At 47.5% G+C, this 17,053-nt stretch overlaps 1 protein-coding gene across 1 annotated transcript in view; it reads right to left on the reverse strand.

Moving 5' to 3' along the window:
- Positions 1–17,053, reverse strand: part of SYNPO2L (synaptopodin 2 like) — a 56,738-nt gene that overhangs the window by 24,697 nt on the left and 14,988 nt on the right. Inside the window, exon 2 of the mRNA XM_038410596.2 lies at positions 4,413–4,564. Within this exon, the coding sequence (XP_038266524.1) occupies positions 4,413–4,564 (152 nt within the window). The remainder of the gene's footprint in view (positions 1–4,412; positions 4,565–17,053) is intronic.

The raw sequence follows: 17,053 nt of genomic DNA on the forward strand, positions 1-17,053 counted from the left end.
GTCTCACCTATCCGGATGATACAGGCCAAATTCAAACCCACCGTTTGCAGGTGCAACTCGGATGGCTACATCAGGGCCAATTCATCACTGACATTTCTCTGCTTCCTAGCTTGGCTGTGCTGGAAAGGGTGTTGGCTATACCTGCGACACAGGAATAGCAAGTTGCACCCCGTCTTCCCCTCCCCCAGACCTTGGGGGCTGCTATGCTTCTCAAAGGCATATTGTCTCCAGGCCCCACAGCAGGGGAAAGGAGGAGAAGGTGCCTGTGACCATCCCAGTTTGGCTGGTGAGAGCTGTAACTGAACCCTGTACTCTGATTTCTGACTGTTTATCCCACGGCCTCAGTCCTGAGGATTCTGGCCAGGCAAAGATCAGTGGTACTTTTACTTTCCAAAGACTGAGTCAGGACTCCATGATTAGGCCCCTTGGGTTCTCACGGGGGCTGAATTCTGCCATTCTTATTACCCAGAACCTGCTTCAGAGTAGCAGCCATGTTAGTCTGTATTCGCAAAAAGAAAAAGGAGTACTTGTGGCACCTTAGAGACTAACAAATTTATTAGAGCATAAGCTTTCGTGAGCTACAGCTCACTTCATCCGATGCATCCGATGAAGTGAGCTGTAGCTCACGAAAGCTTATGCTCTAATAAATTTGTTAGTCTCTAAGGTGCCACAAGTACTCCAGAACCTGCTGTGTCAGAACTCCCACTAGGCAGTGTCTACACTTACAGCAGCACACACAGTACAGGCACTACACATGTAGCTACACCCTGCAGCAGAAGCCAGGCTGTATCCACACTTGCAGCTGCAGTGCATAGCTACATGCTGCGGTGCAAGGCTCTGGCAGTAGGGAGGTAGTGGGATGCTACACTGCTAAAAATAGCAGCATTAGAAGTGGGAGGCAGGGCTTGGGCAAGTTGAGAGCCACATAGGGTACATCTCCAGGGTTCAGGCGTGTAGGGCATTCTACTCACATAAACCATGCCTCACTGTCTCTGCTGCTGTGTATACCTGTGCTAGCTTGGTGTGCAGTGTCTGTACACTACATGCCACTGTACGTGTAGCTGCGCCTTCAGTCAGGACTTGGCAGTTTGGCAAGGGAAAAGGTAGTTCAGAAGCAGTTATGCTTCATCTTTCAAACCAATAAACGCTTGAGAAAGAAAAGCTCATATGGTGGCAAGGGAAACTTTCACTGTGAGGGAGGCGGGGGCTGGGTGTATGCTTGTACTGCAAGTTCTCAGAGCAGGCAGGTCTTTTAAATTTAAGGGTTCATGAAAGATAATTTGGTGCTTGGCTGGATAGTAAAAATAAAATAAAAAAAATTGGAAAGACAGGCACCTAAATCCTTGTTTTCAAAAGGGATTGGAGTACTTAGGAGCCAAAATCCCACTGAAAGTCGATTTGATTTAGGCTCCTAAGTGCCTAAATCCCTTTGAAGATGAGTCTTAAGCTTCTCAGTCAATTAACTGTTGCAATGCTGAGCGCAGCAACACCTACATACCATTAAAAATCTGGGTCTTAGGTGCTTTTGACAATTGTACCGCTTGGCTTCCTTTCAATGACAGCGCAGGGGATAAAATGTGAGAGCAGTGGGCAAGGGGGCTGTGACAGCGTTCCATCTGGGCTATCGGGAAGGGAAGAAGTGGTAGCACCAAGTATCATTGTTATACATTGTAATTAGACGAGAGCAGTAGCACCATAGAGCTAACCAGCCTGGTTTACTCCAGGAACTCTGGCACTCTCAGGGCCTGCAGCACCCCAGGATGGACTCTAGTGCCATCTGGCTAACTCACAAGGTAATTCCCATTGCCACAACTGCTTACCTCGGGGGCACCATGGGTGCAAATCATGCAAGAGAGCTTGGAATGAAAATGTGAACTGCTGAGGGTTCAGGGCAGTCTTGGAATTTGGTTCTGTTGGAAATGGTCTAGTTCAAGGCTTCTCAAATACTGCAATGGTGTGGGCCACATGCACATCTTGACTGAGGGATGTCTCATTCACACGCTCCTTCCCACTGCTGGTTATTAGGATCACCTCCGCTCTCACTCATAGCTGGGCGGGCTACCATCCCTCCCTCACATGGCCTCCCAGACCAACTCTTTCAGTATCCCTTAATCCCTAAAATAAAAAGATGCCTGTCTCACTCCCTTCCTTCCCCCCTGCTGCTTTTTTGAAAATAACCTAGCATTACTCCTTGCTGTGGGAATCAGAGCTAGGAACAGTACCCTGGAGTCCTGGCTGTTAGGCCCCATCTCTCACTCGCACTCACTGGAATTGGCACACTGACTCTACCATTGGGAAGGAAATGAATGCTGTGTTGCATGAGAACATACATCTCTGCTCCTTGAACCATATTTCACAGGCAGCAGCATTTGGCAAGCCCCATTGAAGAGTAAGGCCAGCTAGTTATGTTATCCCAAAGCCATCTAATGCTGGCCTCTGGACAGCTGATTCACACTCCCAGTGGGGAGACTGCCTGTGTCACTTTGCTAATTTGAAGTGTGTTTGGTTTTTTTTTTGTCGCAGTGGAATTTGTCCCAGCACCTGCTGCCTGCAGGCGGTCTCCAGTGTGGTGACATAAGGCCAGTGCTGTTCTGGACACCTTCTGCAGGCCTCTCTTGTCAAACTTAAGCACTGGTAAGAGCCCAGAACCACAGGTGAACACAGCAGAATGTCTCAGTGCACTGGCTCACTCCCGCTAGACCAGGGGAAGGCAAACTTTTTGGCCTGAGGGCCACATCTGGGTGGGGAAATTGTATGCAGGGCCATGAATGTAGGGCTGGGGTAGGAGGTTGGGGTGCAGGATGTGGGAAAGGGGTGTGGTGTGCAGGAAGGGGCTCAGGGCAGGAGGTGTACAGCAGGAGGTTAGGGGGCTCAGGGCAGGGGTTTGGGGTGCAGGAGGGGTTTGCGTTGGGCGCTCTGGCCCAGTGCTGCTTACCTCGAGCGGCTCCGGGGTGGCAGCGGTGCACAGCAGGGCTAAGGCAGGCTCCCTCTCTGCCCTGGGCCCACACTGCTCCCAGAAGTTACCAGCATGTCCGGCAGTGGCTCCTGGGGGAGGGGTGGGGCAGGTGGCTCTGCTGCACACTGCCCTCACCTGTGGATACCACCCCCAAAGCTCCCATTGGCCACGGTTCCCCACTCCCGGCCAATGGGAGCTGTGGAGGGCAGTGCCTGCAGGAGAGGGCAGCTTGCAGAGCCCTCCCCTAGGGGCTGTAGGGACATAGTGCTGGCCACTTGCAGGAGCGGCACGGGGCCAGGGCAGGCAGGGAGCCTGCCTTAGCCCTCCTGCGTCATGGGGCTGGCAATCCCCCGGGCTGGATTGAAAGCCCTGACAGGCTAGATCCGCCCCATGAACCATAGTTTGCCCTCCCCTGCACTAGATGGACATCTGGTACTGATTCCTTGTGGGTGGGGTCATCCTGCCCTTTTCTTCCCTGTGTGAGCTCAGCCACCCTCAGGCCCCACTCTGCAGAGACCATCAGACAGTATTTCTTTATCACTGTGGAAGGGACATTCACTAGTGCTTTGTCCAGTCTTGGGTACAATAGGGGTAAATTCTGCACCCTCAAGGAGAAGGAGGAGATGGGACCTCCCAGGACTTTTCTATCTCTAACCTACAGGATTTACTCCCGACCTGGACTGGACCCTAATCCAGCAAACTCTAAAGCACTTGTTTAACTTCTCTGGAATAGTCCCACGGAAGCCTACTCATGTGCTTGAAGTTAGTCCCCTGCTTCAGTGCTTTGCTGGATCAGGACGTTAGCCAGCCAGACCTCTTGCAGGCCAGAGGGGGGAATACGTCTGGATGTATGCTTCTGACTTATTTATGCCTCTGTTTCCATCCCATTATTGGCCTTACTATGGAATGCTGTCATTAATGCACCATGCCATGTTTCCTTTAATGTAACTGGCCCCTGTGTAATCAAACCCAGTTGTACAGAATACTCATTTATCCAAAGTAAAGCAATGTCACTAACGTTACTAATGACTGTGATGAACTGTCTTGTGTGAAACACTGCCTGCTGCAGAATGGAATCATAATTGCTCATGTATGAGTCATAGTCCCTATATTGCTAACACTGATTCCCTTAGCTAAAGCAATAGGAACAGGAAGACCCGAGTTCTGTTCCCCACTATTGCCATGCAGTCTAATGGGCCATGGAGTACAGCATAGAGACAACCAGGAAGCCCTAAGAGGCCATACACTTGTTGAATGCAAAGTCCTCCATAGGCCTGTTTTTCTGACTTGTTTTCATGCCCCAGTGTACTAGGACAAGGCTGCCCTGCCTTGTGTTAGCTAAAGTGATACCCGCATCCAGCTGCATGACAGCTGCTGTGCAGAATGAAGCTGCGCTGCAGGGGGGGCTGTATCCCTGCAGTTCACTCCCTGCCTGGAGCCCGCACTTGGCTGTTACCTTTTCACACAGATGTGGAGCGTGTCACTGGAGGAGTCGATGATGTGCATGGCGCTGGCATGGGAAAGGCTGGCGCATGGCTTCCCGTTGATGGATACCAGTTCATCATTTTCCCACAGGCCCCCCCGGCAGGCTTTGCTTCTCTTGCGGATCTGGAAGAGGGAAAGCAAAGGGAGGCGGGGAGGGAGGGAGGGAAGGAAGGAGACTGTCTAACTCACTTGACTTTCAGCAACTGACCTATTCATTGCTCTGCAAGCTGTCCCCAGATAAGCCACATGAGGGCAGGGGGTGTTGCTCACTCAAAGCAAAGCACCAGGGGCTGCTAGGAGGGTCATGGAATCCAATCCTGGCTGACTCATAAGACCTCAGTCAATCCTCATGAATCTCAGTGCCCGTGAAGGGGTCCTTCTGATCTGCTTGGCGCAGAACTGAGCTCTTCATTAGCCAGATTCCAGTCTTAGTGTGAATTAACACCTGGACACTCCTCTCTCTGCCTCTCATTCCCCACCCCCTGGTTTCAAAGGGTGTCTGTGCTTGCAGGGAGGGAGCAGGGGCACTTTCACAATTAGCCATTAATCCGGCTGTGTCTCAGATTCCCCGGCTGGGATGGCTGAAGCCATCTCTCCGGTGGTCTTGCAAATAGAACATGCACTGTGCATAAGTGGCTTTTCCCTTTCTCACCTCTAGACCCTTGGGATAGGGCCAAAATAAATGACACCTGCTTTGTAGGGCAGTGTTTTTCAAATGTGGCCGCATGCGGCCACCAGAGGCCTTTCTTGCTGCCACAGCCTCCTGGGTAGTGATGGTGGGGGAGAAAGCAGTGGCCCCTCCCACAGAGCTGCCAGCAGGGGCTGGGCCCTGCCTTCCTTTGCAGACACAAATGCCAGAGGAGCAGGCCACTGATGTGAGTTCCCGACCTTCCCAGGGGTGGTGGGGCTCGGGCTTCCAGCTTCAGCCCTGGGGTGGTGGGTGCCAGGCTCCAGACGCAGGGCTTCAGGCTCCATCCCCCAGCCAGGGGGCTTTGGGCTCCAGCCCCGGCCTCGTCTTCTTCCCCCCTCCCCCCCATTCCCCTGGCCTCCACTGCTTCCCTACCCACCTCTCCATCCATGGCTTTCCGAGGATGCGTAAGTCTGCTGTGAAAAGCGACATTTGTATGTATGTTAATATCACTTTTCACTGTCTCCCAGCTAGCTAGTAAGTCTGCTGTGAAAAGTGATATATACATATATCAGTTTTCACAGCAGCAGCCATACTAGCTAGCAAATCTTAAAAAAAAAAAAAAAAGCAGCCAAAAACGCAAAAGAAACAACAACAACATAGACAAGAATGTGCAAAGCACCTTATTTTGTTTCCATTTTGTTTAGGTACAGTAAAGAATAGAGACAACTGTACATTATTTTTATTACTGAGTCTGCAGGAAAAACCCTACATAAATAAATTACAATGATTTGGACATGTATATGTGCATATTTATTTGTTTTTCCTAAAGTTAATTAAGTATTTAAGGAAAAATTGTCAGAGCGGCCACCAGGAAGAGTTGGTGGCCTCACTCTGACGCCACCAAAAATTTTCTTGTGAGAACCCCTGCGAGGGGCACTTGTAATGCAGACTGGACAGGCATGGAGCAACGAATAGTAATGAGCATGGATTGGATGGTGGGTCACAATACCTTCGGAGAGCTCCATTCCTAGCCAGGGATGCCTATGTCATGATACTTGGGTGACAAAGGAGAGTCTCACAGAAATGTCCCTGAAATCTCTGCACCATAAGACACCCTGTTCTCTGCCCATTACACCCCTGTGCCATATACCCCAAGGGAAATGTCCATGTGGTAGGACCAAACTTAGTGGTGGTACCATGGTGGGATAAGTTACACATTACTTCTTGTCAACTGTTTAGAATAGCCCACTTCCACCTTAATTGAATTGGCTCGTTAGCACTGACCCGCACTTGTAAGGCAACTCCCATCTTTTCATATGCTGTGTATTTATACCTCCCTACTGTATGTTCCACTACATGCATCTGATGAAGTGGGTTTTAGCCCACGAAAGCTTATGCCCAAATAAATTTGTTAGTCTCTAAGGTGACACAAGGACTCCTAGTTGTTTTTATTGGGGGCCTGGTTTTCACTTCCTTTTCACTCGCATGAGTCAGGAGTAACTCCCCTGCAGCCAAATGCTGAGAAAGGAGAACCAGGTCCTAGGAGCCAGCTGTTTAGCAAGCAGGTGTTGCTAGCAGGTGTCACCTGCATTGAGGTGGCATTCAGTGGTTATGCAAAATAAGTGAAGCTCTCATCGATCTAGCATCCTGTAGGACCAAATACACCCCCTGGGGCAAGGGGACATAGCATGCATTGAAATCAGTGGGAGCTGCTCCTGCTTCTGCCAGGTTTGAATTGCCCACAGCAGTGTTAGGGCTGGTGCAGGCATGAATTAAAGTAGAAAGGGGCATGGCCTTCTGTGCTTCTGCTGGCTGCATTTCCTGCTCCATGCCCCAGCTTCTGCCTCCTCAGCATGTAACTTACACCCGTTGTGCCAGTCACGAGGGGCCCCATGTTGTGAGAAGCTGAGTGCTTCCAGGGGAAGGCTCCAACACCACCTAACATTGGGCTCTGAGGGCCACCTCTGAGCTAGTTACTTTACTTTATCACTTACCTCCACTGAGACCTGCCTTGGGCCAAATGCTGCCTTGTTATGCTAATGCAAATCTGGAGTAACCCCTTAGCGGGCATTGGATTTATTCTGGATCTCCACTGATTAACTGAGTCTGGTATCTGGTCCCAAGGTTGCAGCAGAATGACGGCAGGGATGAATCTCGCTGCCTAAGGCTCTCTTACACCCAGTGGATAGTTTACCATCTTTTACATCCCTTCTGAATTGGGCCCAGAGGCTTCCCTCCCTTGGGAGCTACTATGTCACAGAGTGAAAGGTTTCTCCTGTGGCTTTGGTGGTGTTCCTTCCTGTGTCACTCCTACCTCTAGCAAGCCTTCTCCAATGCTGTAACTGTTACTAGGTAGCATGTTGCTTGTGGATTAGTGGGCAGTGTCAGTTACAAAGTCACAGGGGCCTGTGGCTATGTGTCATGGCCCCTCAGCCCAGAGGATGAGTGAGAGGCTGTAAGTCACTCTACATGCCATCTGGTAAGTGGGGCTGGGCAGACACAAGCGCTACACCTTACTCCAGACGCTGAGTACAAGCCTTTGACGGGGCCAGCTCTGGGGAATGGAAGTCAGAGTCCTGATCATCGAGCACGTGCTTTCCCTGTGCCACTTGATGTTGCATTATTTAGATTTAACATTTCTTCATTTAACACTACGAAGCTTCGCTTGCATTGTAGACTGAAAAAGTGGCCCATTCTTTAAAGGCAGGGATGTAAAGTTAAATGGAAACTGCCAGGTAGTTTGGCCCAAAGTTAAAAACATAAAGGGACTGATTCTCATTTACAATAGGGCCCATGTACACTACAGTGGCAGTGGAAAGCGGCCCTACAGTTGTAGTAAATTACAATAATACCCATTTTAAAGCTACTTTATGCTGCCAGAGTGGTGTAAAGGAGCCTTAGTGTAAATGAGAATCAGGCCCTGAAAGCTTTTACAAAACCTATCTCTCATAGGCATTTTCCCATAAAATCGAAACAAAAAACCCAAATGAAAACAGCTTTATTTGTGTCTGAATTGGTCCATTCCCCCAAGCAAACAAAACACATACACAGCTGTTCCAGGAGGGTCCAAACCACTATTACCAGTAGGCTTGAGAGGAGAATTCTGGTCTAGTAGCACTGGAGACCCACATGGCATACACTTAGCACAGGTGTGAATGATAAAACAAGATGCAGGGCAATGGGGACTCAGGCCAGTGATTTTTAACCTAATAGTCAACAGCTGAATTTGCAAATGTTTCCCATGGATTTCTCCGGGTCCTGCAGTGGCGGGGAACGAGAAATGAAGTCCATGCAGAGCATTTTATATCAGATCTAGTGTACCTTTGTGGTGGTGGGGGGAACCACACAGTGAGAAAATGGTTTGTGCTGTGAGTTGTTTGTCTTTATTTTGCCACAGCCTCAGAGTCAGCCCTGTGCTTTGCCTGCAGGCTTAAACTAGGGGCTGGATCATCCAAGCTGTCACATCCATCAGTCCAGCCTCCAATCTCTCCTGACCCTGGCTCTTCACCTCCTCATCCACCGCAGCCATGAGGGGATGAGAACATGAGGGCCCAAAATAAACCCTGCCTGGAGAGAGAACAACTCCTCTGCTCTTATCAGAGCCCTGCCCCATACCCCCTCCTGCTTCCAGGGGCAGCTGTTAGCCAGCCAGATGAAGAGACAATAAAAAAACTCCACATCTCCCAGCTGAGATACATCAGAGACCGGACACAGATGCAAGAAAGTCCCATGGGCATTTAAGAGCATAAGAATAGCCATACAGGGTCAGACCAAAGGTCCATCTAGTCCAGTATCCTGTCTACTGACAGTGGTCAATGCCAGGTGCCCCAGAAGGAGTGAACCTAACAGGTAATGATCAAGTGATCTCTCTCCTGCCATCCATCTCCACCCTCTGACAAACAGAGGCTAGGGACACCATTCCTTATCCATCCTGGCGAATAGCCATTAATGGACTTTAGCTTCATGAATTTATCCTGTTCTCCTTTAAACCCTGTTATAGTCCTAGCCTTCACAACCTCCTCAGGCAAGGAGTTCCACAGGTTGACTGTGTGCTGAGTGAAGAAGAACTTCCTTTTATTTGTTTTAAACCTCCTACCCATTGATTTCATTTGGTGGCCCCTAGTTCTTATATTATGGGAACAAGTAAATAACTTTTCCTTATTCACTTTCTCCACACCACTCATGATTTTATAGACCTCTATCATATCCCCCCTTAGTCTCCTCTTTTCCAAGATGAAAAGTCCTAGCCTCTTTAATCTCTCCTTATATGGGACCTGTTCTAAAACTAATCATTTTAGTTGCCCTTTTCTGAACCTTTTCTAATGCCAGTATATCTTTTTTGAGAGGAGGGGACCACATCTGTATGCAGTATTCAAGATATGGGCGTACCATGGATTTATATAAGGGCAATAAGATATTCTCTGTCTTATTCTCTATCCCTTTTTTGACTGCTGCTGCACACTGCGTGGATGTCTTCAGAGAACTATCCATGATGACTCCAAGATCTTTCTCCTGATTAGTTGTAGCTAAATTAGCCCCCATCATATTGTATTGTTTAGCAGGCTTCCTGCTTCTGATGTACTTAAAAACATTTTGTTACTACCTTTTGAGTTTTTGGCTAGATGTTCTTCAAACTCCTTTTTGGCTTTTCTTACCACATTTTTACATTTAATCTGTCAGATTTATGCTCCTTTCTATTTACCTCACTAAGATTTGACTTCCACTTTTTAAAAGATGCCTTTTTATCTCTCACTGCTTCTTTTACATGGTTGTTAAGCCACAGTGGCTCTTCTTTAGTTCTTTTACTGTGTTTTTTAATTTGGGGTATACATTTAAGTTGAGCCTCTATTATGGTGTCTTTGAAAAGTGTTCATGCAGCTTGCAGGGATTTCACTCTAGTCACTGTACCTTTTAATTTCTGTTTAACTAACCTCCTCATTTTTGCATAGTTCCCCTTTCTGAAATTAAATGCCACAGTGTTGGGCTGTTGATGTGTTCTTCCCACCACAGGAATGTTAAATGTTGTTATATTATGGTCACTATTTCCAAGCGGTCCTGTTATAGTTACCTCTTGGACCAGATCCTGCGCTCCACTCAGGACTAGATCGAGAGTTGCCTCTCCCTTTGTGGGTTCCTGTACCAGCTGCTCCAAGAAGCTGTCATTTAAAGTATCAAGAAATTTTGTCTCTGCATTTTGTCCTGAGGTGACGTACCCAGTCAATATGGGGATAATTGAAATCCCCCACTATTATTGAGTTTTTTATTTTGATAGCCTCTCTAATCTCCCTTAGCATTTCATCATCACTATCACTGTCCTGGTCAGGTGGTCGATAATAGATCCCTACTGTTATATTCTTATTAGAACATGGAATTACTATCCAAAGAGATTCAATGAGACATGTGGATTCATTTAAGATTTTTATTTCCTTTGATTCTACGTTTTCTTTAACATATAGTGCCACTCACCTCCCCTCCCCCAACATGACCTGTTCTGTCCTTCCGATATATTTTGTACCCCGGAATGATTGTGTCCCATTGATTGTCCTCACTCCACCAGGTTTCTGTGATGCCTATTATATCAGTATCCTCCTTTAACACCAGGCACTCTAGTTCACCTATCTTACTATTTAGACTTCTAGCATTTGTGTAGAAGCACTTTAAAAACTTGTCACTGTTTATTTGTTTCTCCTTTTCTGATGTGTCAGATTCTTTATATGAATGTTTCTCGTCTGATCTGGCCCATACTTTATCCTCTTCCATCCTCTCCTCCTGACTATAACCTAGAGAATCTCTATCAATAGACTCTCTCTCATTGGAGAAATGCCACCCTTTGCTCAGCACCAGGTGGGGGCTAGCCCTCAGACTGAGTTGTTTCCGATGTTGGAGAGAGAGCATAGAGGTAAGCTTTGACAGCAGCATCAAAGAGGTCACTCTTCCCATCCCATTGTGGTCCTACAGGCCCATTTGTGCCAGATGGATGCAGAGAGGGGGTGGAGACAGGCAGAACCAGTGAATTGATCTGTTGGCCTATTTAGGCTCCTACAGGACCCTCTCTCACTGTGCTGGCCAGGGTGGGTTAGCATGGATTCGGATGCATTTCATGCTCTCAGTTTAGTCAGGTGTGGACTTGGAGGAGGTAGGACGGACAGCGAGATCTGCAACGAGCAGGCTGAGGGCCATGATTCAATACCAGGCTTCAGCTGTGCTTGGGAGGGACTTTCCACTCAGCCACCAGCACAGGATCCTGGAGACTATAGCCTGGGCTGCACACAGGCATACAACAGAAAAACAGAAGAGACAGGTATTTCAGTGCTAGCCCGTGAAAGCCAGCAAGGGGACTTCCCATCCTCCCTCCTCCCTGGAAAAAGGAGCCAACTCCCAGCACAGGTGGAGAAATACAGAGCCTAAAAATAGGATGAAAGGCTTCCCAGCTGTCAGCACTCCTGGGTCCAGCTGCACATGGGTGTATCAATCACCTCTCTGAGCAGAGCTAGGAACAGTGTATTCACAGAGCAGCTGGATTCTGCTGGGAGTTCTCTGTGAGCACAGCCCAGGGCTGAAGACAGCAGAGGCTATTATGTGGAGAGGAGGAAATATGCACATGCTGCAGAAAGGATGGGGCTATTTGGCCACCATGCCAGTGTGGTGCACTATGCCATTGACATCCATCTCTGGACAGGGAATGGCACAAACATGCTGACCACAGACTGGCCAAGTCACAGCCTGCACGTCTCGCTCAGTGGGAGGTCAGTAGACATCACAGGCCAGGAATGCGAGACAGGCTGCCAGGCAGGCTACAGGACCTACTCATCTTGTCAAAATAACACCCCCTGCTGGCCAGCCAGGAACTGCAACACCAGTAACTGGGAAGGAGTGTTTGCCTACGGTCCTGGCTAGGAGAGAAAGGTGTTGGACAACAGCTAGAAATGGGAAATGATGGGAAAAGTGGAATTTTAAAGGAACCTGAGGGAAATCCTCTCTGAACCCTCCACTGGCATTGTGGTGTGGGAGCCCCTTGCAACCTCTTTCTTGTCAATTTCAGAAGCCACTTTGGTGAGCTCTGAGGAGAGGGCCCAGGGATGGTGGCCTCAATGCTGAGGACTCCTTGGTGTGCGGGCTTCTCTGGGGTGCCACTATGCTTGGCACAGATTGGAACTTCTGGGTGCCCCTGTAATATAAATGTTTATTTTTATCACTGTCTCCTTTAGGTGCCTGTGAAACTAGGAAGTGGAGATTTAAAGTTGATCTTTGAACCAACTGACTCAAATGGAAGTTGGTTACATTTCTGAGTGATTTTTATAGCTCATGGTTTTCCTGCTGTTTACATTGATTTTTTTTTCTGTTTTATTTTCAATAGTGTGGATTAATTCTGATATGAGGGTGAAATTCCCATTTAAATCAATGTCACTGGCAGAATTTGGACTGGTATTTCTAATCTAAATCAATGCTAATTAATGATAATGCCTTCTCTTGAAAAAAATCTTATACACAGTACTCACACCCTAACTGTATCCCCACCACTCTCTGTCTTAAGTACTTAGAGACCTTCATCACCACAGGATCTGAGTGACTCATAGTCTGTGATACAGTTATCCTCTCAATACCATGGTGAGGCAGGGCAGTGCCATTATCCCCATACTGCAGTGGGGGAACTGAGGCACAGAGGGACTAAATGACTTGGCTATGGTCACACAGAAAGTCTGTGGCAGAGCACATCTCTAGAGCCTTAGACTAGCACTCTAACCACTGGACCATTCTCTTTCCACTATCTCCCCAGCTTCCATTTTTCCAGTCTACACATACATGTTCCTTTCTTACTTGCTCATCAGTAGGGCTATGATTTTGTCCCAGAGGTCAAGGAAATAATGAATTTGAATAAAGTCTGTGAACTCTTGGAAATGGCTCTAAAAACGCACTTGATTATGCCCCCAAACTGAGTAGCATTGTTACCTGGCGCAAGGGTATAGCGAAAACTACATTGTTTAGTGACCTTTTTTTGGTGACTTATCTTTTTTTCCCTCATACCTCTTCCATGAAAGATACGAAAAATTTCCATGCCAAAAATCAGTCTTACTCATGGGCCATCCCTCCAAATCTTTTGCTCTCTGAGGGCTCATTTGTCGATGGAGTTAAGGCAAATTAACTAAAGCTGTGAAGTTAATACACATAAACTAAAGTGTGTTAAACCCAGTGTGGACACTCTCACACAGAAGCTCAAATATTAGTTCCTGTACCTTGATCCTAGAACGGTACGAACTAAGGCCACTTCTGAATGAGTGCATCCATCCAGGGGTTTACTGCGCTTTTGCATATGTACGTTAATCTTCCAATTTTAGTTAATTTGTCTTCACTTTCCTAAATATCCCCATGCAGATAAGCCCTTAGTTGCTGCTCTCTGTGGTCCCTCTAGTTGTGATCATTAGCATGAAGGGTAAAAGTGACCTCGCTTCTACCACAGCCCTAGGAATAAAAGAAAAGGAGTACTTGTGGCACCTTACAGACTAAGAAATTTATTTGAGCATAAGCTTTCATGAGCTACAGCTCACTTCATCGGATGCATGCAGTAGAAAATACAGTAGGGACATTTTATATACACAGAGAACATGAAACAGTGGGTGTTACCATACACACTGTAACGAGAGTGATCAGGTAAGGTGAGCTATTACCAGCAAGGGTGGGGAGGGCAGAAATACCTTTTGTAGTGATAATCAAGGTGGGCCATTTCCAGCAGTTGACAAGAACGTCTGAGGAACAGTGGGGGAGGGGGAATAAACTTGGGGAAATAGTTTTACTTTATGTAATGACACATCCATTCCCAGTCTTTATTCAAGCCTAAATTAATTGTATCCAGTTTGCAAATTAATTCCAATTCAGCAGTCTCTCGTTGGAGTCTGTTTCTGAAGTTTTTTTGTTGAAGAATTGCCACTTTTAGATCTGTAATCGAGTGACCAAAGAGATTGAAGTGTTCTCCGACTGGTTTTTGAATGTTATAATTCTTGACGTCTGATTTGTGTCCATTTATTCTTTTACGTAGAGACTGTCTAGTTTGGCCAATGTACATGGCAGTGGGGCATGGCTGGCACATATCACATTGGTAGATGTGCAGGTGAACGAGTCTCTGATAGTGTGGCTGAGGTGATTAGGCCCTATGATGGTGTCCACTGAATAGATATGTGGACACAGTTGGCAACGGGCTTTGTTGGAAAGGATAGGTTCCTGGGTTAGTGTTTTTGTTGTGTGGTGTCTGGTGAGTATTTGCTTCAGGTTGGGGGCTGTCTGTTAGCGAGGACTGGCCTGTCTCCCAAGATCTGTGAGAGTGATGGGCATCCTTCAGGATAGGTCGTAGATCCTTGATGATGCATTAGAGAGGTTTTAGTTGGGGGCTGAAGGGGATGGCTAGTGGCGTTTTGTTATTTTCTTTGTTGGGCCTGTCCTGTAGTAGGTAACTTCTGGGTACTCTTCTGGCTCTGTCAATCTGTTTCTTCACTTCAGCAGGTGGGTATTGTAGTTGTAAGAATGCTTGATAGAGCTCTTCTAGGTGTTTGTCTCTGTCTGAGGGGTTGGAACAAATGCGGTTGTATCGTAGAGCTTGGCTGTAGACAATGGATCGTGTGGTATGATCTGGATGAAAGCTAGAGGCATGTAGGTAGGCATAGTGGTCAGTAGGTTTCTGGTATAGGGTGGTGTTTATGTGACCATCGCTTATTAGCATCGTAATGTCCAGGAAGTGGATCTCTTGTGTGGACTGGTCCAGGTTGAGGTTGATGGTGGGATGGAAATTGTTGAAATCATAGTGGAATTCCTCAAGGGCTTCTTTTCCATGAGTCCAGATGAAGATGTCATCAATGTAGCGCAAGTAGAGTAGAGGCATTAGGGGACGAGAGCTGAGGAAGCGTTGTTCTAAGTCAGCCATAAAAATGTTGGCATACTGTGGGGCCATGCGGGTACCCATAGCAATGCCACTGATTTGAAGGTATACATTGTCCCCAAATATGAAATAGTTATGGGTGAGGACAAAGTCACAAAGTTCAGCCACCAGGTTTGCCGTGACATTATCGGGGATACTGTTCCTGACGGCTTGTAGTCCATCTTTGTGTGGAATGTTGGTGTAGAGGGCTTCTAATCCATAGTGGATAGGGTGGTGCTTTCAGGAAGATCACCGATGGATTGTAGTTTCCTCAGGAAGTTAGTGGTGTCTTGAAGATAGCTGGGAGTGCTGGTAGCGTAGGGCCTGAGGAGGGAGTCTACATAGCCAGACAATCCTGCTGTCAGGGTGCCAATGCCTGAGATGATGGGGCATCTAGTATTTCCATGTTTATGGATCTTGGGTAGCAGATAGAATACCCCTGGTTGGGATTCTAGGGGTGTGTCTATGCGGATTTGTTCTTGTGCTTTTTCAGGGAGTTTCTTGAGCAGATGGTGTAGTTTCTTTTGGTAACCCTCAGTGGGATCAGAGGGTAATGGCTTGTAGAAAGTGGTGTTGGAGAGCTGCCTAGCAGCCTCTTGATCATATTCTGACCTATTCAAGATGACAACAGCACCTCCTTTGTCAGTCTTTTTGATTATGATGTCAGAATTGTTTGATTATGATGTCAGAGTTGTTTCTTAAATAAAGACTGGGAGTTGATGTGTCATTACACAAAGTAAAACTATTTCCCAATGTTTATTTCCGCCCCCCAGCCCCCACTGTTCTTCAGATGTTCTTGTCAACTGCTGGAAATGACCCACCTTGATTATCACTATAAAAGATGTTCCCCCCCGCCCCCTGCTAGTAATAGCTCACCTTACCTGATCACTCTCTTTGCAGTATGTATGGTAACACCCATTGTTTCATGTTCTCTGTTTATATAAAATCTCCCCACTGTATTTTCCACTGCATGCATCCGATGAAGTGAGCTGTAGCTCACAAAAGCTTATGCTCAAATAAATTTGTTAGTCTCTAAGGTGCCACAAGTACTCCTTTTCTTTTTGCGGATACAGACTAACACGACTGCTACTCTGAAAACAGCCCTAGGAATATACCCCATCTTTTCTTTCTTTCATTACGCTGCCTAATTTATCACATTTCATCAGCAGGAGGGAGGGAAAGGAAAGCAGTTAAGAAGGAAGAGAAAGCAAGGGACGAAAGAAAAATAGGTGAAGGCAGCAAGTGAGGAAGACAGGAGGGGAGAAGTGATTGAGCAGAGAAGGAGAGCATGGAGGTAGGGCAGGGAGGAGAATCAGGAGAATTTTCCTTTTACAGTCCCATGGAGATGAAAGGACCAAGTGACTGCTGGATGTGTCACTGGGGATTCCGGCAGGGCTTTGGGAACAGAATGCAAGTGGGGGGTAAGGAGGGTGTCAGATGTGGATTGGCAGCATCTGTCCTTCAATGTGAACTATATTTAGATAGCGGTATGTGTGGGGTGACACAAGCTGGAGCACTAATAATGGAGATGTCCTGATTAAAACGCAGCAGTTTCGTGTGTAATCTGATCATGGCCAAGGGCCCTTCTCGAAGCCTTTTACCCAAGCTCCCTGCAACACTGCACCTCCAATCCAACACTGCACAGCCCTGGTTAAAAAGAGCTGTGCCTAAGCAGTGGGTGGAGGAGAGCTGGAAAGCTAATTAAGCCATTAGGCAGAGCCTACAAAGAGGCACAGGAAGGCAGTAAGAGGGAGAGAGTAGGGTTGTTAACTTTGTAATATTTAAAAACCAGACACTCCAGCATAGGGTGACTATATTTCCCAAAGGGAAAACAGGACACTGCGTGGGGCTAGCCTGAGCCCCTGCCACCCTCGCCCCGTGCAGGGCTGGCCTGAACCATTGCCCGAGCCCTTTTCCTGGCCCAAGCCACACGCCTGAGCTTTACCCCCGCCCCCTCCTCATGCAGGGCTGGCATCGCTGCTTGCTCGAGCCCTGCCTGCCCCCCCCGAGGCTGGCATCACTGGTCCCCATCCTTTTGCACATTCCTCCACACCTCACTTTTTTGACAAAAGTG

Source organism: Dermochelys coriacea, chromosome 7 (assembly GCF_009764565.3).
Source record: "Dermochelys coriacea isolate rDerCor1 chromosome 7, rDerCor1.pri.v4, whole genome shotgun sequence".
Taxonomy (NCBI): Eukaryota; Metazoa; Chordata; order Testudines; family Dermochelyidae; genus Dermochelys; species Dermochelys coriacea.